This window comes from Thalia democratica, chromosome 1, assembly GCF_965202585.1.
Source record: "Thalia democratica chromosome 1, ktThaDemo2.hap1.1, whole genome shotgun sequence".
Taxonomy (NCBI): domain Eukaryota; kingdom Metazoa; phylum Chordata; class Thaliacea; order Salpida; family Salpidae; genus Thalia; species Thalia democratica.
In genome coordinates, this window is record NC_139165.1 from 107,923,486 (window position 1) to 107,945,970 (window position 22,485).

The following is a 22,485-nucleotide window of genomic DNA, read 5'->3' on the forward strand; positions in this document are numbered from 1 at the left end:
CAAAAAGATAATGGGGTGCAGCGCGATTCGACGTCCCCACAAACGGTGCCGGGAAAATTTTAGGGGGGAGGGGCGCGCGAAAACCCGTTTTCGGGGTCCCGTGGGAGCGCGAAAACACCGGTTTTGGTCCGGTACAGGTCATTTTTGGTTCCAAATTTTGGTCGAATTTTTGACGTTTTCGTCGCTTGAAAAAAAGTAAAAGTTGCTTACAATAGAAACGTTTTGGCGTTTTCGATACGAAAAAAAAAGTAAAAATTATTAGGTCTGAAACACAGTGAGTTCCGAGGTGACCTGCGACACAAAAAAAGTAAAAATTAAAGTCGTGTACACGCCTGAATGAGGTTTGACTGGCGACTAAAAAAAAGTAAAAATGAAACGGTCGTAGGACACTTACCGGAATTCAGTGTGACAGGCTTTAAAAAAAAGTAAAACCGACTCGGCCTCCGCCCTTTACCTCGATTAACCGTTTCAGGCTTTAAAAAAAGTAAAAATGTTTCATAGAAAGTAGGGCGAAAGTAGCAAATTTACTTGTTTTTAGCGCAAATATCGTCCTTTAAGTAAAAAAGTGCAAAAAGATAATGGGGTGCAGCGCGATTCGACGTACCCACAAACGGTGCCGGGAAAATTTTAGGGGGGAGGGGCGCGCGAAAACCCGTTTTCGGGGTCCAGTGGGAGCGCGAAAACACCGGTTTTGGTCCGGTACAGGTCATTTTTGGTTCCAAATTTGGGTAGGAAAATTTTTGTTTTCCGACTTTGAAAAGTCGAATTTTTGACGTTTTCGTCGCTTGAAAAAAAGTAAAAGTTGCTTACAATAGAAACGTTTTGGCGTTTTCGATACGAAAAAAAAAAGTAAAAATTATTAGGTCTGAAACACAGTGAGTTCCGAGGTGACCTGCGACACAAAAAAAGTAAAAATTAAAGTCGTGTACACGCCTGAATGAGGTGTGACTGGCGACTAAAAAAAAAGTAAAAATGAAACGGTCGTAGGACACTTACCGGAATTCAGTGTGACAGGCTTTAAAAAAAAGTAAAACCGACTCGGCCTCCGCCCTTTACCTCGATTAACCGTTTCAGGCTTTAAAAAAAGTAAAAATGTTTCATAGAAATTAGGTAAAAAGTAGCAATTTTAGTTGTTTTTAGCGCAAAAATCGTCCTTTAACTAAAAAAGTGCAAAAAGATAATGGGGTGCAGCGCGATTCGACGTACCCACAAACGGTGCCGGGAAAATTTTAGGGGGGAGGGGCGCGCGAAAACCCGTTTTGGGGGTCCCGTGGGAGCGCGAAAACACCGGTTTTGGTCCGGTACAGGTCATTTTTGGTTCCAAATTTGGGTAGGAAAATTTTTGTTTTCCGACTTTGAAAAGTCGAATTTTTGACGTTTTCGTCGCTTGAAAAAAAGTAAAAGTTGCTTACAATAGAAACGTTTTGGCGTTTTCGATACGAAAAAAAAAAGTAAAAATTATTAGGTCTGAAACACAGTGAGTTCCGAGGTGACCTGCGAATGTTTCATAGAAATTAGGTAAAAAGTAGCAATTTTAGTTGTTTTTAGCGCAAAAATCGTCCTTTAACTAAAAAAGTGCAAAAAGATAATGGGGTGCAGCGCGATTCGACGTCCCCACAAACGGTGCCGGGAAAATTTTAGGGGGGAGGGGCGCGCGAAAACCCGTTTTCGGGGTCCCGTGGGAGCGCGAAAACACCGGTTTTGGTCCGGTACAGGTCATTTTTGGTTCCAAATTTTGGTCGAATTTTTGACGTTTTCGTCGCTTGAAAAAAAGTAAAAGTTGCTTACAATAGAAACGTTTTGGCGTTTTCGATACGAAAAAAAAAGTAAAAATTATTAGGTCTGAAACACAGTGAGTTCCGAGGTGACCTGCGACACAAAAAAAGTAAAAATTAAAGTCGTGTACACGCCTGAATGAGGTTTGACTGGCGACTAAAAAAAAGTAAAAATGAAACGGTCGTAGGACACTTACCGGAATTCAGTGTGACAGGCTTTAAAAAAAAGTAAAACCGACTCGGCCTCCGCCCTTTACCTCGATTAACCGTTTCAGGCTTTAAAAAAAGTAAAAATGTTTCATAGAAAGTAGGGCGAAAGTAGCAAATTTACTTGTTTTTAGCGCAAATATCGTCCTTTAAGTAAAAAAGTGCAAAAAGATAATGGGGTGCAGCGCGATTCGACGTACCCACAAACGGTGCCGGGAAAATTTTAGGGGGGAGGGGCGCGCGAAAACCCGTTTTCGGGGTCCAGTGGGAGCGCGAAAACACCGGTTTTGGTCCGGTACAGGTCATTTTTGGTTCCAAATTTGGGTAGGAAAATTTTTGTTTTCCGACTTTGAAAAGTCGAATTTTTGACGTTTTCGTCGCTTGAAAAAAAGTAAAAGTTGCTTACAATAGAAACGTTTTGGCGTTTTCGATACGAAAAAAAAAAGTAAAAATTATTAGGTCTGAAACACAGTGAGTTCCGAGGTGACCTGCGACACAAAAAAAGTAAAAATTAAAGTCGTGTACACGCCTGAATGAGGTGTGACTGGCGACTAAAAAAAAAGTAAAAATGAAACGGTCGTAGGACACTTACCGGAATTCAGTGTGACAGGCTTTAAAAAAAAGTAAAACCGACTCGGCCTCCGCCCTTTACCTCGATTAACCGTTTCAGGCTTTAAAAAAAGTAAAAATGTTTCATAGAAATTAGGTAAAAAGTAGCAATTTTAGTTGTTTTTAGCGCAAAAATCGTCCTTTAACTAAAAAAGTGCAAAAAGATAATGGGGTGCAGCGCGATTCGACGTACCCACAAACGGTGCCGGGAAAATTTTAGGGGGGAGGGGCGCGCGAAAACCCGTTTTGGGGGTCCCGTGGGAGCGCGAAAACACCGGTTTTGGTCCGGTACAGGTCATTTTTGGTTCCAAATTTGGGTAGGAAAATTTTTGTTTTCCGACTTTGAAAAGTCGAATTTTTGACGTTTTCGTCGCTTGAAAAAAAGTAAAAGTTGCTTACAATAGAAACGTTTTGGCGTTTTCGATACGAAAAAAAAAAGTAAAAATTATTAGGTCTGAAACACAGTGAGTTCCGAGGTGACCTGCGAATGTTTCATAGAAATTAGGTAAAAAGTAGCAATTTTAGTTGTTTTTAGCGCAAAAATCGTCCTTTAACTAAAAAAGTGCAAAAAGATAATGGGGTGCAGCGCGATTCGACGTCCCCACAAACGGTGCCGGGAAAATTTTAGGGGGGAGGGGCGCGCGAAAACCCGTTTTCGGGGTCCCGTGGGAGCGCGAAAACACCGGTTTTGGTCCGGTACAGGTCATTTTTGGTTCCAAATTTTGGTCGAATTTTTGACGTTTTCGTCGCTTGAAAAAAAGTAAAAGTTGCTTACAATAGAAACGTTTTGGCGTTTTCGATACGAAAAAAAAAGTAAAAATTATTAGGTCTGAAACACAGTGAGTTCCGAGGTGACCTGCGACACAAAAAAAGTAAAAATTAAAGTCGTGTACACGCCTGAATGAGGTTTGACTGGCGACTAAAAAAAAGTAAAAATGAAACGGTCGTAGGACACTTACCGGAATTCAGTGTGACAGGCTTTAAAAAAAAGTAAAACCGACTCGGCCTCCGCCCTTTACCTCGATTAACCGTTTCAGGCTTTAAAAAAAGTAAAAATGTTTCATAGAAAGTAGGGCGAAAGTAGCAAATTTACTTGTTTTTAGCGCAAATATCGTCCTTTAAGTAAAAAAGTGCAAAAAGATAATGGGGTGCAGCGCGATTCGACGTACCCACAAACGGTGCCGGGAAAATTTTAGGGGGGAGGGGCGCGCGAAAACCCGTTTTCGGGGTCCAGTGGGAGCGCGAAAACACCGGTTTTGGTCCGGTACAGGTCATTTTTGGTTCCAAATTTGGGTAGGAAAATTTTTGTTTTCCGACTTTGAAAAGTCGAATTTTTGACGTTTTCGTCGCTTGAAAAAAAGTAAAAGTTGCTTACAATAGAAACGTTTTGGCGTTTTCGATACGAAAAAAAAAAGTAAAAATTATTAGGTCTGAAACACAGTGAGTTCCGAGGTGACCTGCGACACAAAAAAAGTAAAAATTAAAGTCGTGTACACGCCTGAATGAGGTGTGACTGGCGACTAAAAAAAAAGTAAAAATGAAACGGTCGTAGGACACTTACCGGAATTCAGTGTGACAGGCTTTAAAAAAAAGTAAAACCGACTCGGCCTCCGCCCTTTACCTCGATTAACCGTTTCAGGCTTTAAAAAAAGTAAAAATGTTTCATAGAAATTAGGTAAAAAGTAGCAATTTTAGTTGTTTTTAGCGCAAAAATCGTCCTTTAACTAAAAAAGTGCAAAAAGATAATGGGGTGCAGCGCGATTCGACGTACCCACAAACGGTGCCGGGAAAATTTTAGGGGGGAGGGGCGCGCGAAAACCCGTTTTGGGGGTCCCGTGGGAGCGCGAAAACACCGGTTTTGGTCCGGTACAGGTCATTTTTGGTTCCAAATTTGGGTAGGAAAATTTTTGTTTTCCGACTTTGAAAAGTCGAATTTTTGACGTTTTCGTCGCTTGAAAAAAAGTAAAAGTTGCTTACAATAGAAACGTTTTGGCGTTTTCGATACGAAAAAAAAAAGTAAAAATTATTAGGTCTGAAACACAGTGAGTTCCGAGGTGACCTGCGAATGTTTCATAGAAATTAGGTAAAAAGTAGCAATTTTAGTTGTTTTTAGCGCAAAAATCGTCCTTTAACTAAAAAAGTGCAAAAAGATAATGGGGTGCAGCGCGATTCGACGTCCCCACAAACGGTGCCGGGAAAATTTTAGGGGGGAGGGGCGCGCGAAAACCCGTTTTCGGGGTCCCGTGGGAGCGCGAAAACACCGGTTTTGGTCCGGTACAGGTCATTTTTGGTTCCAAATTTTGGTCGAATTTTTGACGTTTTCGTCGCTTGAAAAAAAGTAAAAGTTGCTTACAATAGAAACGTTTTGGCGTTTTCGATACGAAAAAAAAAGTAAAAATTATTAGGTCTGAAACACAGTGAGTTCCGAGGTGACCTGCGACACAAAAAAAGTAAAAATTAAAGTCGTGTACACGCCTGAATGAGGTTTGACTGGCGACTAAAAAAAAGTAAAAATGAAACGGTCGTAGGACACTTACCGGAATTCAGTGTGACAGGCTTTAAAAAAAAGTAAAACCGACTCGGCCTCCGCCCTTTACCTCGATTAACCGTTTCAGGCTTTAAAAAAAGTAAAAATGTTTCATAGAAAGTAGGGCGAAAGTAGCAAATTTACTTGTTTTTAGCGCAAATATCGTCCTTTAAGTAAAAAAGTGCAAAAAGATAATGGGGTGCAGCGCGATTCGACGTACCCACAAACGGTGCCGGGAAAATTTTAGGGGGGAGGGGCGCGCGAAAACCCGTTTTCGGGGTCCAGTGGGAGCGCGAAAACACCGGTTTTGGTCCGGTACAGGTCATTTTTGGTTCCAAATTTGGGTAGGAAAATTTTTGTTTTCCGACTTTGAAAAGTCGAATTTTTGACGTTTTCGTCGCTTGAAAAAAAGTAAAAGTTGCTTACAATAGAAACGTTTTGGCGTTTTCGATACGAAAAAAAAAAGTAAAAATTATTAGGTCTGAAACACAGTGAGTTCCGAGGTGACCTGCGACACAAAAAAAGTAAAAATTAAAGTCGTGTACACGCCTGAATGAGGTGTGACTGGCGACTAAAAAAAAAGTAAAAATGAAACGGTCGTAGGACACTTACCGGAATTCAGTGTGACAGGCTTTAAAAAAAAGTAAAACCGACTCGGCCTCCGCCCTTTACCTCGATTAACCGTTTCAGGCTTTAAAAAAAGTAAAAATGTTTCATAGAAATTAGGTAAAAAGTAGCAATTTTAGTTGTTTTTAGCGCAAAAATCGTCCTTTAACTAAAAAAGTGCAAAAAGATAATGGGGTGCAGCGCGATTCGACGTACCCACAAACGGTGCCGGGAAAATTTTAGGGGGGAGGGGCGCGCGAAAACCCGTTTTGGGGGTCCCGTGGGAGCGCGAAAACACCGGTTTTGGTCCGGTACAGGTCATTTTTGGTTCCAAATTTGGGTAGGAAAATTTTTGTTTTCCGACTTTGAAAAGTCGAATTTTTGACGTTTTCGTCGCTTGAAAAAAAGTAAAAGTTGCTTACAATAGAAACGTTTTGGCGTTTTCGATACGAAAAAAAAAAGTAAAAATTATTAGGTCTGAAACACAGTGAGTTCCGAGGTGACCTGCGAATGTTTCATAGAAATTAGGTAAAAAGTAGCAATTTTAGTTGTTTTTAGCGCAAAAATCGTCCTTTAACTAAAAAAGTGCAAAAAGATAATGGGGTGCAGCGCGATTCGACGTCCCCACAAACGGTGCCGGGAAAATTTTAGGGGGGAGGGGCGCGCGAAAACCCGTTTTCGGGGTCCCGTGGGAGCGCGAAAACACCGGTTTTGGTCCGGTACAGGTCATTTTTGGTTCCAAATTTTGGTCGAATTTTTGACGTTTTCGTCGCTTGAAAAAAAGTAAAAGTTGCTTACAATAGAAACGTTTTGGCGTTTTCGATACGAAAAAAAAAGTAAAAATTATTAGGTCTGAAACACAGTGAGTTCCGAGGTGACCTGCGACACAAAAAAAGTAAAAATTAAAGTCGTGTACACGCCTGAATGAGGTTTGACTGGCGACTAAAAAAAAGTAAAAATGAAACGGTCGTAGGACACTTACCGGAATTCAGTGTGACAGGCTTTAAAAAAAAGTAAAACCGACTCGGCCTCCGCCCTTTACCTCGATTAACCGTTTCAGGCTTTAAAAAAAGTAAAAATGTTTCATAGAAAGTAGGGCGAAAGTAGCAAATTTACTTGTTTTTAGCGCAAATATCGTCCTTTAAGTAAAAAAGTGCAAAAAGATAATGGGGTGCAGCGCGATTCGACGTACCCACAAACGGTGCCGGGAAAATTTTAGGGGGGAGGGGCGCGCGAAAACCCGTTTTCGGGGTCCAGTGGGAGCGCGAAAACACCGGTTTTGGTCCGGTACAGGTCATTTTTGGTTCCAAATTTGGGTAGGAAAATTTTTGTTTTCCGACTTTGAAAAGTCGAATTTTTGACGTTTTCGTCGCTTGAAAAAAAGTAAAAGTTGCTTACAATAGAAACGTTTTGGCGTTTTCGATACGAAAAAAAAAAGTAAAAATTATTAGGTCTGAAACACAGTGAGTTCCGAGGTGACCTGCGACACAAAAAAAGTAAAAATTAAAGTCGTGTACACGCCTGAATGAGGTGTGACTGGCGACTAAAAAAAAAGTAAAAATGAAACGGTCGTAGGACACTTACCGGAATTCAGTGTGACAGGCTTTAAAAAAAAGTAAAACCGACTCGGCCTCCGCCCTTTACCTCGATTAACCGTTTCAGGCTTTAAAAAAAGTAAAAATGTTTCATAGAAATTAGGTAAAAAGTAGCAATTTTAGTTGTTTTTAGCGCAAAAATCGTCCTTTAACTAAAAAAGTGCAAAAAGATAATGGGGTGCAGCGCGATTCGACGTACCCACAAACGGTGCCGGGAAAATTTTAGGGGGGAGGGGCGCGCGAAAACCCGTTTTGGGGGTCCCGTGGGAGCGCGAAAACACCGGTTTTGGTCCGGTACAGGTCATTTTTGGTTCCAAATTTGGGTAGGAAAATTTTTGTTTTCCGACTTTGAAAAGTCGAATTTTTGACGTTTTCGTCGCTTGAAAAAAAGTAAAAGTTGCTTACAATAGAAACGTTTTGGCGTTTTCGATACGAAAAAAAAAAGTAAAAATTATTAGGTCTGAAACACAGTGAGTTCCGAGGTGACCTGCGAATGTTTCATAGAAATTAGGTAAAAAGTAGCAATTTTAGTTGTTTTTAGCGCAAAAATCGTCCTTTAACTAAAAAAGTGCAAAAAGATAATGGGGTGCAGCGCGATTCGACGTCCCCACAAACGGTGCCGGGAAAATTTTAGGGGGGAGGGGCGCGCGAAAACCCGTTTTCGGGGTCCCGTGGGAGCGCGAAAACACCGGTTTTGGTCCGGTACAGGTCATTTTTGGTTCCAAATTTTGGTCGAATTTTTGACGTTTTCGTCGCTTGAAAAAAAGTAAAAGTTGCTTACAATAGAAACGTTTTGGCGTTTTCGATACGAAAAAAAAAGTAAAAATTATTAGGTCTGAAACACAGTGAGTTCCGAGGTGACCTGCGACACAAAAAAAGTAAAAATTAAAGTCGTGTACACGCCTGAATGAGGTTTGACTGGCGACTAAAAAAAAGTAAAAATGAAACGGTCGTAGGACACTTACCGGAATTCAGTGTGACAGGCTTTAAAAAAAAGTAAAACCGACTCGGCCTCCGCCCTTTACCTCGATTAACCGTTTCAGGCTTTAAAAAAAGTAAAAATGTTTCATAGAAAGTAGGGCGAAAGTAGCAAATTTACTTGTTTTTAGCGCAAATATCGTCCTTTAAGTAAAAAAGTGCAAAAAGATAATGGGGTGCAGCGCGATTCGACGTACCCACAAACGGTGCCGGGAAAATTTTAGGGGGGAGGGGCGCGCGAAAACCCGTTTTCGGGGTCCAGTGGGAGCGCGAAAACACCGGTTTTGGTCCGGTACAGGTCATTTTTGGTTCCAAATTTGGGTAGGAAAATTTTTGTTTTCCGACTTTGAAAAGTCGAATTTTTGACGTTTTCGTCGCTTGAAAAAAAGTAAAAGTTGCTTACAATAGAAACGTTTTGGCGTTTTCGATACGAAAAAAAAAAGTAAAAATTATTAGGTCTGAAACACAGTGAGTTCCGAGGTGACCTGCGACACAAAAAAAGTAAAAATTAAAGTCGTGTACACGCCTGAATGAGGTGTGACTGGCGACTAAAAAAAAAGTAAAAATGAAACGGTCGTAGGACACTTACCGGAATTCAGTGTGACAGGCTTTAAAAAAAAGTAAAACCGACTCGGCCTCCGCCCTTTACCTCGATTAACCGTTTCAGGCTTTAAAAAAAGTAAAAATGTTTCATAGAAATTAGGTAAAAAGTAGCAATTTTAGTTGTTTTTAGCGCAAAAATCGTCCTTTAACTAAAAAAGTGCAAAAAGATAATGGGGTGCAGCGCGATTCGACGTACCCACAAACGGTGCCGGGAAAATTTTAGGGGGGAGGGGCGCGCGAAAACCCGTTTTGGGGGTCCCGTGGGAGCGCGAAAACACCGGTTTTGGTCCGGTACAGGTCATTTTTGGTTCCAAATTTGGGTAGGAAAATTTTTGTTTTCCGACTTTGAAAAGTCGAATTTTTGACGTTTTCGTCGCTTGAAAAAAAGTAAAAGTTGCTTACAATAGAAACGTTTTGGCGTTTTCGATACGAAAAAAAAAAGTAAAAATTATTAGGTCTGAAACACAGTGAGTTCCGAGGTGACCTGCGAATGTTTCATAGAAATTAGGTAAAAAGTAGCAATTTTAGTTGTTTTTAGCGCAAAAATCGTCCTTTAACTAAAAAAGTGCAAAAAGATAATGGGGTGCAGCGCGATTCGACGTCCCCACAAACGGTGCCGGGAAAATTTTAGGGGGGAGGGGCGCGCGAAAACCCGTTTTCGGGGTCCCGTGGGAGCGCGAAAACACCGGTTTTGGTCCGGTACAGGTCATTTTTGGTTCCAAATTTTGGTCGAATTTTTGACGTTTTCGTCGCTTGAAAAAAAGTAAAAGTTGCTTACAATAGAAACGTTTTGGCGTTTTCGATACGAAAAAAAAAGTAAAAATTATTAGGTCTGAAACACAGTGAGTTCCGAGGTGACCTGCGACACAAAAAAAGTAAAAATTAAAGTCGTGTACACGCCTGAATGAGGTTTGACTGGCGACTAAAAAAAAGTAAAAATGAAACGGTCGTAGGACACTTACCGGAATTCAGTGTGACAGGCTTTAAAAAAAAGTAAAACCGACTCGGCCTCCGCCCTTTACCTCGATTAACCGTTTCAGGCTTTAAAAAAAGTAAAAATGTTTCATAGAAAGTAGGGCGAAAGTAGCAAATTTACTTGTTTTTAGCGCAAATATCGTCCTTTAAGTAAAAAAGTGCAAAAAGATAATGGGGTGCAGCGCGATTCGACGTACCCACAAACGGTGCCGGGAAAATTTTAGGGGGGAGGGGCGCGCGAAAACCCGTTTTCGGGGTCCAGTGGGAGCGCGAAAACACCGGTTTTGGTCCGGTACAGGTCATTTTTGGTTCCAAATTTGGGTAGGAAAATTTTTGTTTTCCGACTTTGAAAAGTCGAATTTTTGACGTTTTCGTCGCTTGAAAAAAAGTAAAAGTTGCTTACAATAGAAACGTTTTGGCGTTTTCGATACGAAAAAAAAAAGTAAAAATTATTAGGTCTGAAACACAGTGAGTTCCGAGGTGACCTGCGACACAAAAAAAGTAAAAATTAAAGTCGTGTACACGCCTGAATGAGGTGTGACTGGCGACTAAAAAAAAAGTAAAAATGAAACGGTCGTAGGACACTTACCGGAATTCAGTGTGACAGGCTTTAAAAAAAAGTAAAACCGACTCGGCCTCCGCCCTTTACCTCGATTAACCGTTTCAGGCTTTAAAAAAAGTAAAAATGTTTCATAGAAATTAGGTAAAAAGTAGCAATTTTAGTTGTTTTTAGCGCAAAAATCGTCCTTTAACTAAAAAAGTGCAAAAAGATAATGGGGTGCAGCGCGATTCGACGTACCCACAAACGGTGCCGGGAAAATTTTAGGGGGGAGGGGCGCGCGAAAACCCGTTTTGGGGGTCCCGTGGGAGCGCGAAAACACCGGTTTTGGTCCGGTACAGGTCATTTTTGGTTCCAAATTTGGGTAGGAAAATTTTTGTTTTCCGACTTTGAAAAGTCGAATTTTTGACGTTTTCGTCGCTTGAAAAAAAGTAAAAGTTGCTTACAATAGAAACGTTTTGGCGTTTTCGATACGAAAAAAAAAAGTAAAAATTATTAGGTCTGAAACACAGTGAGTTCCGAGGTGACCTGCGAATGTTTCATAGAAATTAGGTAAAAAGTAGCAATTTTAGTTGTTTTTAGCGCAAAAATCGTCCTTTAACTAAAAAAGTGCAAAAAGATAATGGGGTGCAGCGCGATTCGACGTCCCCACAAACGGTGCCGGGAAAATTTTAGGGGGGAGGGGCGCGCGAAAACCCGTTTTCGGGGTCCCGTGGGAGCGCGAAAACACCGGTTTTGGTCCGGTACAGGTCATTTTTGGTTCCAAATTTTGGTCGAATTTTTGACGTTTTCGTCGCTTGAAAAAAAGTAAAAGTTGCTTACAATAGAAACGTTTTGGCGTTTTCGATACGAAAAAAAAAGTAAAAATTATTAGGTCTGAAACACAGTGAGTTCCGAGGTGACCTGCGACACAAAAAAAGTAAAAATTAAAGTCGTGTACACGCCTGAATGAGGTTTGACTGGCGACTAAAAAAAAGTAAAAATGAAACGGTCGTAGGACACTTACCGGAATTCAGTGTGACAGGCTTTAAAAAAAAGTAAAACCGACTCGGCCTCCGCCCTTTACCTCGATTAACCGTTTCAGGCTTTAAAAAAAGTAAAAATGTTTCATAGAAAGTAGGGCGAAAGTAGCAAATTTACTTGTTTTTAGCGCAAATATCGTCCTTTAAGTAAAAAAGTGCAAAAAGATAATGGGGTGCAGCGCGATTCGACGTACCCACAAACGGTGCCGGGAAAATTTTAGGGGGGAGGGGCGCGCGAAAACCCGTTTTCGGGGTCCAGTGGGAGCGCGAAAACACCGGTTTTGGTCCGGTACAGGTCATTTTTGGTTCCAAATTTGGGTAGGAAAATTTTTGTTTTCCGACTTTGAAAAGTCGAATTTTTGACGTTTTCGTCGCTTGAAAAAAAGTAAAAGTTGCTTACAATAGAAACGTTTTGGCGTTTTCGATACGAAAAAAAAAAGTAAAAATTATTAGGTCTGAAACACAGTGAGTTCCGAGGTGACCTGCGACACAAAAAAAGTAAAAATTAAAGTCGTGTACACGCCTGAATGAGGTGTGACTGGCGACTAAAAAAAAAGTAAAAATGAAACGGTCGTAGGACACTTACCGGAATTCAGTGTGACAGGCTTTAAAAAAAAGTAAAACCGACTCGGCCTCCGCCCTTTACCTCGATTAACCGTTTCAGGCTTTAAAAAAAGTAAAAATGTTTCATAGAAAGTAGGGCGAAAGTAGCAAATTTACTTGTTTTTAGCGCAAATATCGTCCTTTAAGTAAAAAAGTGCAAAAAGATAATGGGGTGCAGCGCGATTCGACGTACCCACAAACGGTGCCGGGAAAATTTTAGGGGGGAGGGGCGCGCGAAAACCCGTTTTGGGGGTCCCGTGGGAGCGCGAAAACACCGGTTTTGGTCCGGTACAGGTCATTTTTGGTTCCAAATTTGGGTAGGAAAATTTTTGTTTTCCGACTTTGAAAAGTCGAATTTTTGACGTTTTCGTCGCTTGAAAAAAAGTAAAAGTTGCTTACAATAGAAACGTTTTGGCGTTTTCGATACGAAAAAAAAAAGTAAAAATTATTAGGTCTGAAACACAGTGAGTTCCGAGGTGACCTGCGAATGTTTCATAGAAATTAGGTAAAAAGTAGCAATTTTAGTTGTTTTTAGCGCAAAAATCGTCCTTTAACTAAAAAAGTGCAAAAAGATAATGGGGTGCAGCGCGATTCGACGTCCCCACAAACGGTGCCGGGAAAATTTTAGGGGGGAGGGGCGCGCGAAAACCCGTTTTCGGGGTCCCGTGGGAGCGCGAAAACACCGGTTTTGGTCCGGTACAGGTCATTTTTGGTTCCAAATTTTGGTCGAATTTTTGACGTTTTCGTCGCTTGAAAAAAAGTAAAAGTTGCTTACAATAGAAACGTTTTGGCGTTTTCGATACGAAAAAAAAAGTAAAAATTATTAGGTCTGAAACACAGTGAGTTCCGAGGTGACCTGCGACACAAAAAAAGTAAAAATTAAAGTCGTGTACACGCCTGAATGAGGTTTGACTGGCGACTAAAAAAAAGTAAAAATGAAACGGTCGTAGGACACTTACCGGAATTCAGTGTGACAGGCTTTAAAAAAAAGTAAAACCGACTCGGCCTCCGCCCTTTACCTCGATTAACCGTTTCAGGCTTTAAAAAAAGTAAAAATGTTTCATAGAAAGTAGGGCGAAAGTAGCAAATTTACTTGTTTTTAGCGCAAATATCGTCCTTTAAGTAAAAAAGTGCAAAAAGATAATGGGGTGCAGCGCGATTCGACGTACCCACAAACGGTGCCGGGAAAATTTTAGGGGGGAGGGGCGCGCGAAAACCCGTTTTCGGGGTCCAGTGGGAGCGCGAAAACACCGGTTTTGGTCCGGTACAGGTCATTTTTGGTTCCAAATTTGGGTAGGAAAATTTTTGTTTTCCGACTTTGAAAAGTCGAATTTTTGACGTTTTCGTCGCTTGAAAAAAAGTAAAAGTTGCTTACAATAGAAACGTTTTGGCGTTTTCGATACGAAAAAAAAAAGTAAAAATTATTAGGTCTGAAACACAGTGAGTTCCGAGGTGACCTGCGACACAAAAAAAGTAAAAATTAAAGTCGTGTACACGCCTGAATGAGGTGTGACTGGCGACTAAAAAAAAAGTAAAAATGAAACGGTCGTAGGACACTTACCGGAATTCAGTGTGACAGGCTTTAAAAAAAAGTAAAACCGACTCGGCCTCCGCCCTTTACCTCGATTAACCGTTTCAGGCTTTAAAAAAAGTAAAAATGTTTCATAGAAATTAGGTAAAAAGTAGCAATTTTAGTTGTTTTTAGCGCAAAAATCGTCCTTTAACTAAAAAAGTGCAAAAAGATAATGGGGTGCAGCGCGATTCGACGTACCCACAAACGGTGCCGGGAAAATTTTAGGGGGGAGGGGCGCGCGAAAACCCGTTTTGGGGGTCCCGTGGGAGCGCGAAAACACCGGTTTTGGTCCGGTACAGGTCATTTTTGGTTCCAAATTTGGGTAGGAAAATTTTTGTTTTCCGACTTTGAAAAGTCGAATTTTTGACGTTTTCGTCGCTTGAAAAAAAGTAAAAGTTGCTTACAATAGAAACGTTTTGGCGTTTTCGATACGAAAAAAAAAAGTAAAAATTATTAGGTCTGAAACACAGTGAGTTCCGAGGTGACCTGCGAATGTTTCATAGAAATTAGGTAAAAAGTAGCAATTTTAGTTGTTTTTAGCGCAAAAATCGTCCTTTAACTAAAAAAGTGCAAAAAGATAATGGGGTGCAGCGCGATTCGACGTCCCCACAAACGGTGCCGGGAAAATTTTAGGGGGGAGGGGCGCGCGAAAACCCGTTTTCGGGGTCCCGTGGGAGCGCGAAAACACCGGTTTTGGTCCGGTACAGGTCATTTTTGGTTCCAAATTTTGGTCGAATTTTTGACGTTTTCGTCGCTTGAAAAAAAGTAAAAGTTGCTTACAATAGAAACGTTTTGGCGTTTTCGATACGAAAAAAAAAGTAAAAATTATTAGGTCTGAAACACAGTGAGTTCCGAGGTGACCTGCGACACAAAAAAAGTAAAAATTAAAGTCTATACTAATATTTAGTGATACTTATTCAGAGGATTGTTTTTGTTTTAAAACAACTTACTTAAAAATAGTAAAACAAAACGTATTTGATACGATTCATATGTAGAACCAAACTAATGTAAACATTATTTAGAATTTTGAAAATTTATTATTTAGATTATTTTACTATTATTTTACACTTCAAGTATTAAAGCTTTCTTTATACAGTATTGTCAAGAAAAAACAAGACAAAATATTTTTGAAAGAACTTTAGATCTTCTTTTTACATGCTTATAAAAAAAATAAAATCAATAAATGTTGTATGATGTTTTTTTTTAAATGTAGAATACTCTGAATAAAACAAAAATAACAACTGTTTTAAGATAATTACCAGAACAAAAAAATTATAATTGAAAATACCAAAAAAAAATGTATATATTTATATAAAATTTATAAGTTAATTATCTGATAAAAAAAAAATTTGAAGAAAACCTCGCAAATACGTCATAATTATTGAACTAACGAACTGCAACGGTTTTATCTAGTTTATGTGTACTTTTCAATGTTCTAATAAGCTGGAGTTTTTTAATTTTAGTTTGTAAGTCATTGAAACAATGACTAAAATTAAGCTACAAACTTACAAAATTTTATATTTGTTTAACTAAAGACAAGTTTGAAACCGAAGCGTTAGAGGAAAATAAAAGAGAAACAAGAGCAGCGCAGTTCTCATGAACCAAACTACCGCATGACACATAAACGAACCAATCAAATGTTGTTTGCACAAATATTAAGCATTTTGATAATTTATTAAACATTTGATATTAAAACTATCAAAGACAAATAAACAGATTCTCTTTCTTTAAATATTTATTAGCACTAGTTTGTAAAATAGTTTAGTACTACATACTATTAAACCAATAGTTTATGAAAGCATAAGTGACGTTGGTTTCGCATTTGACAAACTCTTGTATTATTATAATTAATATAAGCGTACACTTATCATCGTAATAGATCCGTTTCTGATCATCTAGATATGTTTCACCGCAAATAAACACAGTAAACAGAGAGTGAGGAAAGTATTAAAAACTATAAGCAAGGAACTGTTGTTTTTATTTTGTTTCTGCAGATATAAAATTTCTTAAAATATAATTATATAACTAATCCTTCTTGAAACTTTTTATTTAAAAAAATATTTTGTTATTTTATTTGATGTATTGTTCATATAGATTTAACTTGATAAAAAAAATTAAAAACTCCATCGTTAAAAGTCTCTTTGTGCAAATTTTTTTTTGTCCAAAGATGTCCCTTCAAGCAAAAGTGAACTTTTTTGCATTTTGTATATAGGCTAATTTATAAGTTAAATATATATACTTAGTTGAAATACGTAACATTCAACATACTGATCTCCTAACTTTTATTTTCTTAACAAATGCTAATTTAGTTTTTAAACCACACCACAATTAGACATAGTATTAAATAGACACTGTATTATAGTATTAATCATTTTATCAATAAAGAACTTAAACTAATTTATAAGTTGACAGTTTGTAAGTTAGTGTAGTTTTGGCTAAAATTTTAAATAATTTTTAAAATTCAGTAAAGGCGGTTATCAAAAATGGGCTAAGACACTAAAAATAATTATAAGTATTTAAAATTTTTAAGGTAATATTAATAATCTTTTTTTGTTAAGTTTATTTACATTACGTTTATTGTGTGATTTATGAATTTTAAAAGCACTTCCTAGCACTAAACTTCATATTTAAACAAACTTAAGACTAAAAAAATGTTAATCACAATTGCAGTGACTTACAAAATAAAAATAAAAAAGAAATTCTTTATATATAAATAGGCTAAGTAATTTGTTTTGGTTTATGTTTGTTGGTATTTGTGATTTTAAGATGCTTCCAAGTATTTTTTACTATGCATTAAGCTGAAAACTTTGTAATAATTAGTTCATATCTCTTATACAATAAGAGTAAAAGTACCTGTTCTACAGCTGATAACTAAATATATTTATTTCTAACAAAGTTATAACTTTTAAGACTTTATAAGTTTGAACAAAACACATTTAATGATCTTAGTTTTTATGAGAGTTAGATTATTCTTTAACTGATACTGTATCATTTAAAACTTAATCTTGTAAAACAAAAAAAAATTTAAAGTACATTAAATGATTTATTTTTAAGTTTATGACCACTAGTTAAAAAACTAACTAAAAAAATAATATTCTTAATGGCTTACAAACTTACCGCCCTTTTTGATTAATGTACTTGAACATAATATCTATTTACTTTCTGGAAGTCTGTATGATAATACTTAATGAAATCAATTATGTGTTCGTTGCACAAACTATTTATTATTATTTGCGAAATATAAATCTAAAAATCATAAGTCATCTTGTTTTAAGCTTTTATGGATAATTCAATATCGATGTTTCAGATCGTAAAAACTTAAAATAGTATTGTTAGGATATTATTTTATTTTAAGTATAAACGTAAGTCGTCATCAAATTAGAACTCTTTATTACGTTGATTAAACTAAAACATAATAATTTACAATCCTAAAAAAAAACATAATCTTAATCGCAGTGACTTACAAATTTTTTTTTATATACTAGGGTTCATAATATTCAACAATCCTAAAGAAAAACATAATCTCAATTGCAATGACTTACAATTTTTTTTTCATATACTAAGATTAGTCTAGGAATTGGATATGTACTTACTGTTGTCATATGTAAATATTATATTATGGCATCAAGTTGTATAACTATTAGGTTGCATCTGTAGCCCTCAAAGGTAAACTTTTATATAATCGCTTAGTTTATTTTGTTTTGTATGTGGAAAATAACATATATTGACAGCGCAAAAAGTGGCTTTCTAGCTTTTGCTACCGTCACGCTATTTGCATTTTTCTGAAAACAACAATTTACAATTTTTTCTGTAAATTGTATGAGATCTTAAAGTATAGACTTTTGAATTTTTAGTTGAAAATTTGTTTTACATGTAGCAATCACCACAAAAACTCAATTTAGTGTTTTTAGTATGTATCTTATAAAATTTTTTGTATTTTTTATCATTTTTCGTTATTTTCGAGTTTTTTTGAAGAAACCAAAAATTCTTTCAGGAAACTTTCTTCAAATTGTCTGAAACGCATAGAATGTGTTTTCGTAATGATTGTTACATGTAAATAATTTCAGCTAAAAAATTGAAGGTCGAATTATAAGGTCCAATACAATTTACATAGTGGTTGTTGCCAAAAAAATGTAAATATCGTGACGGTGGTAAAATTTAGAAACCAATTTTTTTTTGTTTTCTTAGTGATTTGCTACGCACAAAAAGTTAGACTAAGTTTGACTCTAAGTTCGGGACAACAGATGCCCTAATAACTATTATAAAACGATCACTTTTATTGTTATTAACAATTTTGAGTTAAATATATTAACAGTTATAATATCTTACAATTTTTATTCACATTGTAATAATATTATGTCTGAGAAGTTTATTGATATATTTTTCGCATGTAAATATGTTTTTATGGCTTAAAGTTGCATGACTTTGTTAGGATTAATTATTGAAAATATTTTTATTTATTTTGTTATTTAAAACAATAAACAGTAGGTATTCAAAATTTATAAATTACTTGAAAATCATTTGTTATCTTACATGTTTAAAATTATTTTTAAGATAAATATAATCAAAACATCTTAGAATAGATCAAAAAAAAAAAATTGTTTTTTATTATATCCAACACAATAAGTTTAAGCTGATAATTTTTAAACTAATATTGACTAACAAAATTCTATTGCAAAAAACGTTTTTTTTTTTATAATTATAATCGGATTAAACGTAATCTATAGTAACTTTTTATTTTTGACTTTTCGTATCTAAATTTATATATTTATTACTTTGAATTGTTCGTACAAGTTAAGTTTCCTTTTCTAGACTAAGTATTAAAACGATCATTTAGAGTCACTTACGTACTTATTTATACCATTATATCTTTTAATGTTTAACTAAATTTTTTATTAGATATTAAAATAAGTTTCTGAATATTCTACACCTAAACTCACTATGAGACTCTAAACCAATATAACGGCATAAAAATATAAATTAAAATGTTTAATTTTCTAAGGCGTGTGGTTCAATGTGTTGAGAAAAATTATAATCGAGATTTTTCTTGTATTTATTTTTCCTTGTATTGTTACAAACGTTACTGTAGAACTTTTTATTTAATCATTTATCAGCAGTTTTTCAGCTAAACGTTATCAAACTTTTATTTTGTGACTTTTTTTAATAAAACTTTGTACGTTTTTTTTGAAATATTGGTATATTCAAATTTTAATTTTGTTACAAGTTTTCTATAAAATTAAAAATTTGCAAATTAATTTTTTACTTACTACTAGGTTTCGGTGGCTTTTTAAAGTGTAATAAAATAGTAAATTGCACATAACAATGTTGCTTATGTATAATCTTATTAAAAAACAAACTTATTTGTGCATGAAAATATAATAAAAAATACTATGTTACATGTTTGTTATATCAAACATTTTAAACAATACAAAATTTATTTATTTTATTATAAAATTCTATCATTATCTTTAATTTATATGACACAATAGTGTTGACAAACTATTGATGTTTGGCTCATATTACCTAACAACTTTTATGCAAGTATATAAAACGGTTATAAATTTTTCAATCCTATAGTTTTTTACTACTGATATATTTATGTTTATTTTTCGCCTGTTTTGTTCAAGGAACATTTTGTTAAAAATTTAGTTGGAATGATTTAAAGAATAAGTTCTTTTTTTCTAATTAAGGAGATTTTTATTGAAAAAAAAGTATTTAATTTTAATAATATATATTTTTATAATATAAGTTATAACTTTATTTTCAAAGTCCAGCCGAATTTTAGCTAAAATCCAATTAAAATCGTATCAAGATGTATTTTTATAAATTTGTATCCTGCATTACATTAGTTTTTAAACTAAGATCTAGCCTTATCCTTATCCAAGCAAAAACAAAACCTGTAAACAGCCGAGTACTATGTATATATACTATCTTTACAAAAAACAAGTATTCATACTATTATATTTTATATCTTTATTACTTAGTCATAGTTTAAGCAAATTAAAAACAAACTAGTTAGAATGTTTTAAAAACTAGCCTATTATGTAGCACAAAAGTAATAAGTATTTTTTTATTATTAGCTTAAAAAAAAACTTAAGTTTATTTTAGTAAAATTGTTCAAGTTTTAATTATACGTCTTTGTTTAAACATAAATAAAACAATTTTGTTCTTTAATATTTCTACAAGCAGTTCGTTTCTTCAAAAATTAAAAAAAAAACAAAAAGTTTGGTTTCAACTTTAGTTTATTACAAAAAAAGATCAAGTTCTAGAAAGGTCTCAACTAATAGTTCATTAATTTGTTTTTAAGCTATCCTAAAAATACCATCGGTAGCAGTTTTAGTTAAAAATGAAAATTTTACATTGACTTTTTACTAAAACTGAAAAAAATCCGATATTTAACTACTATCAAAAAATATTTAAACTTTTATTTTAGAAAGCAAATAATTTAATTCCAAAAAGAATCTTTTTTTATATAAATTATTTCAACACCTAGGTGGTTTAGCAAAATCCATTATATTTTAAAAACGTTATTAAACCAACTTTACTTAATAAAAAAATGGAAAATAAATTAATACACATTTCATAAAAACAAAACTTTTTACAAAGTTAATTTCATTGTTTAAAAATTTTCTCGATCTTGTGTAATTCCATAAGATTCTCTGGAATTTCATAAAACTCATTTTTGTCAACATGATAACAAATAATGTCGGAACAATTATCTTGATAGATTAATACTTTGCCATCTACAGATATTGCTGTATCAAGATAAATGAATTTTTTTGGTGTTTTTAAAGCAACAAACTCTTCGCAGACGTCATCATAAACTTCAAGGTTATTTGCTCCAAAGCCAACAGCAAATAATTTCTCTTTCACAGCAACTAACTCGTGACGACTTTTACTTTTAATCATGTCAGGCATTGATGTCCATTCATCACCGAACACGTCATATGCCTCTACCGCGCTTAATTCAATGCCAGCATTGTTGAACCCACCGGAAACTACTATACGTCCTTTGAAAACGACACAAGCGGCAAAATGTCTTGCATCATGCATGCTGGCAATTTCTTTACAACTTTCTTGTGTTGCGTTAATTTGTAGGCAAGAACTAGTGACTTGGTTGTAAGGATATTGTTCGTTGTAGTAACCACCAAAGATGAACGTTTTACCCATGAAAGTACAAGAACAATAGAACTCACGATTACCGAACATGTCAGGTATTGTTTCACAGCTATTTGCTGTAGGTGAATCAATTTGCCCACAGTACCTGTTTGCATGTCTATAACTCGTTTTGTTTTGAAACAGGTTTTCCTTATCTAACAAAACTTCTTTAATCATTTTATAACAATCATTATTTTCCGTTAGTGATGAAGTTTTATCTAAAACATGTTTGAATGCGTGCTCTGATAACAATTCAAAACGAACTTTTTGTAACAGCGGGTTCGCATATTTGCAACGTTCTTCAATGTTGTGGTTTAACCACGAAACTATTGCACTAAATACTTCAACTTCTGTGTCAATTTTCAGTCCAGACCTTGCAAGTATTTTTGCTACAAGACTGAAGTTTAAATGTGAAAAGTATTTGTTTTGAGCAACCATTGGAAAAAAACGTTCTATATAAATATGAGATGACTCATAAATAGTACTTAGTTTGTAAATTTTAGCTAAACTGTAATAGGTGAGAAAATTTTCTTTACATATTTTATTTCTTATAAAAGTGGACAACTTTAGGCTTTTATCTTTACTTAACATTACCTTGTTGATTTCTAAAGCTGCTACCGATTCATTTTTTTCAAACTGTTTTTCACCTAATGAAAAAATATTGTAAAGTTTGTACAAATCTGTATGCAAAATAATATCCTTTTTGAATATTTATGGAAATCATTAGTTCTCGAGTAATATTATATTGATATCTAAATATGTTGAATTTATAACTATTCTTTTCATTATTATGAAGCTTAAAAAATGTTTTTATTAAGAAATTATTTTATTAGGAGTATAAAAGGCTTTAATAATGGTATAAAACTTTTTTTTAATAAATAAATAAACCTTTTGTAAAAAAGTAGCTTTTAAGACACAAAAGTTAAAAGACTGAACAATTTTTTTTGTTTCAGTAAGTTTAAAATTGTTTGAATATCTATTAACTTTATAACTATCTAACTTAACTATAACTATTTCATTTACTACTTTATAACTATTTGGGTTATTTTGAAAATTAATTTTTATATTGTTGCTTATATAGTTTTTTTAAAAGAGTTATAACTTATTCATTAAATTTGTTAATAAAGTAAACCATTTTAAAATTATTAAACGTAGATTTTGCAATGTAAATATACTCTTTTTATTGATTTTAAAACATAAATTAAGTAGGTCAAATGCTTTAAATTAGTAATTACGACATAAAAAATTGACATTAAAAAATAAAAATTGATTAAAAAATGTAAAATTAATGAAATATGATTTTTTCATCCTACCTTGGTTAGAAACTTCATTAGAAGATTTCGATATATTTTCTTCAAAATATTTTAGTGCATTTTTCTTAAATCTATCAACCAAATTATACATGGCTGGCAACTTAACTATTAAAAAAAATAACTGAAAAACTAAATTTATAGTTTGTTTTCAAAAAACTCTGATCAATTATTGATAAGCAATTAAAAATAAGCAGATATAAAATTTTTTAACTTATTAATATTTCCTAAGTTTTATGCTAAACTTAATCCTATAAAAGGCACAATATATGTTAAATTAAATTAATAGTAAGCTTTTGTATCTTGATAATTTTTTGATCAGGATTTTAGGTATGTTAACAATAATTTTGTTCATATATATACTTTCCTTTTTAAGAATTACATC

General features: G+C 34.8%; 1 protein-coding gene across 1 annotated transcript; it reads right to left on the reverse strand.

Moving 5' to 3' along the window:
• Positions 1-20,244: 20,244 nt before the first annotated feature.
• On the reverse strand, positions 20,245-21,228 carry LOC145842175 (kelch-like protein 25). Its single transcript, XM_082949578.1, has one exon. It carries the CDS (start codon positions 21,226-21,228, stop codon positions 20,245-20,247), a length of 984 nt encoding a protein of 327 aa, XP_082805704.1.
• Positions 21,229-22,485: the final 1,257 nt, after the last annotated feature.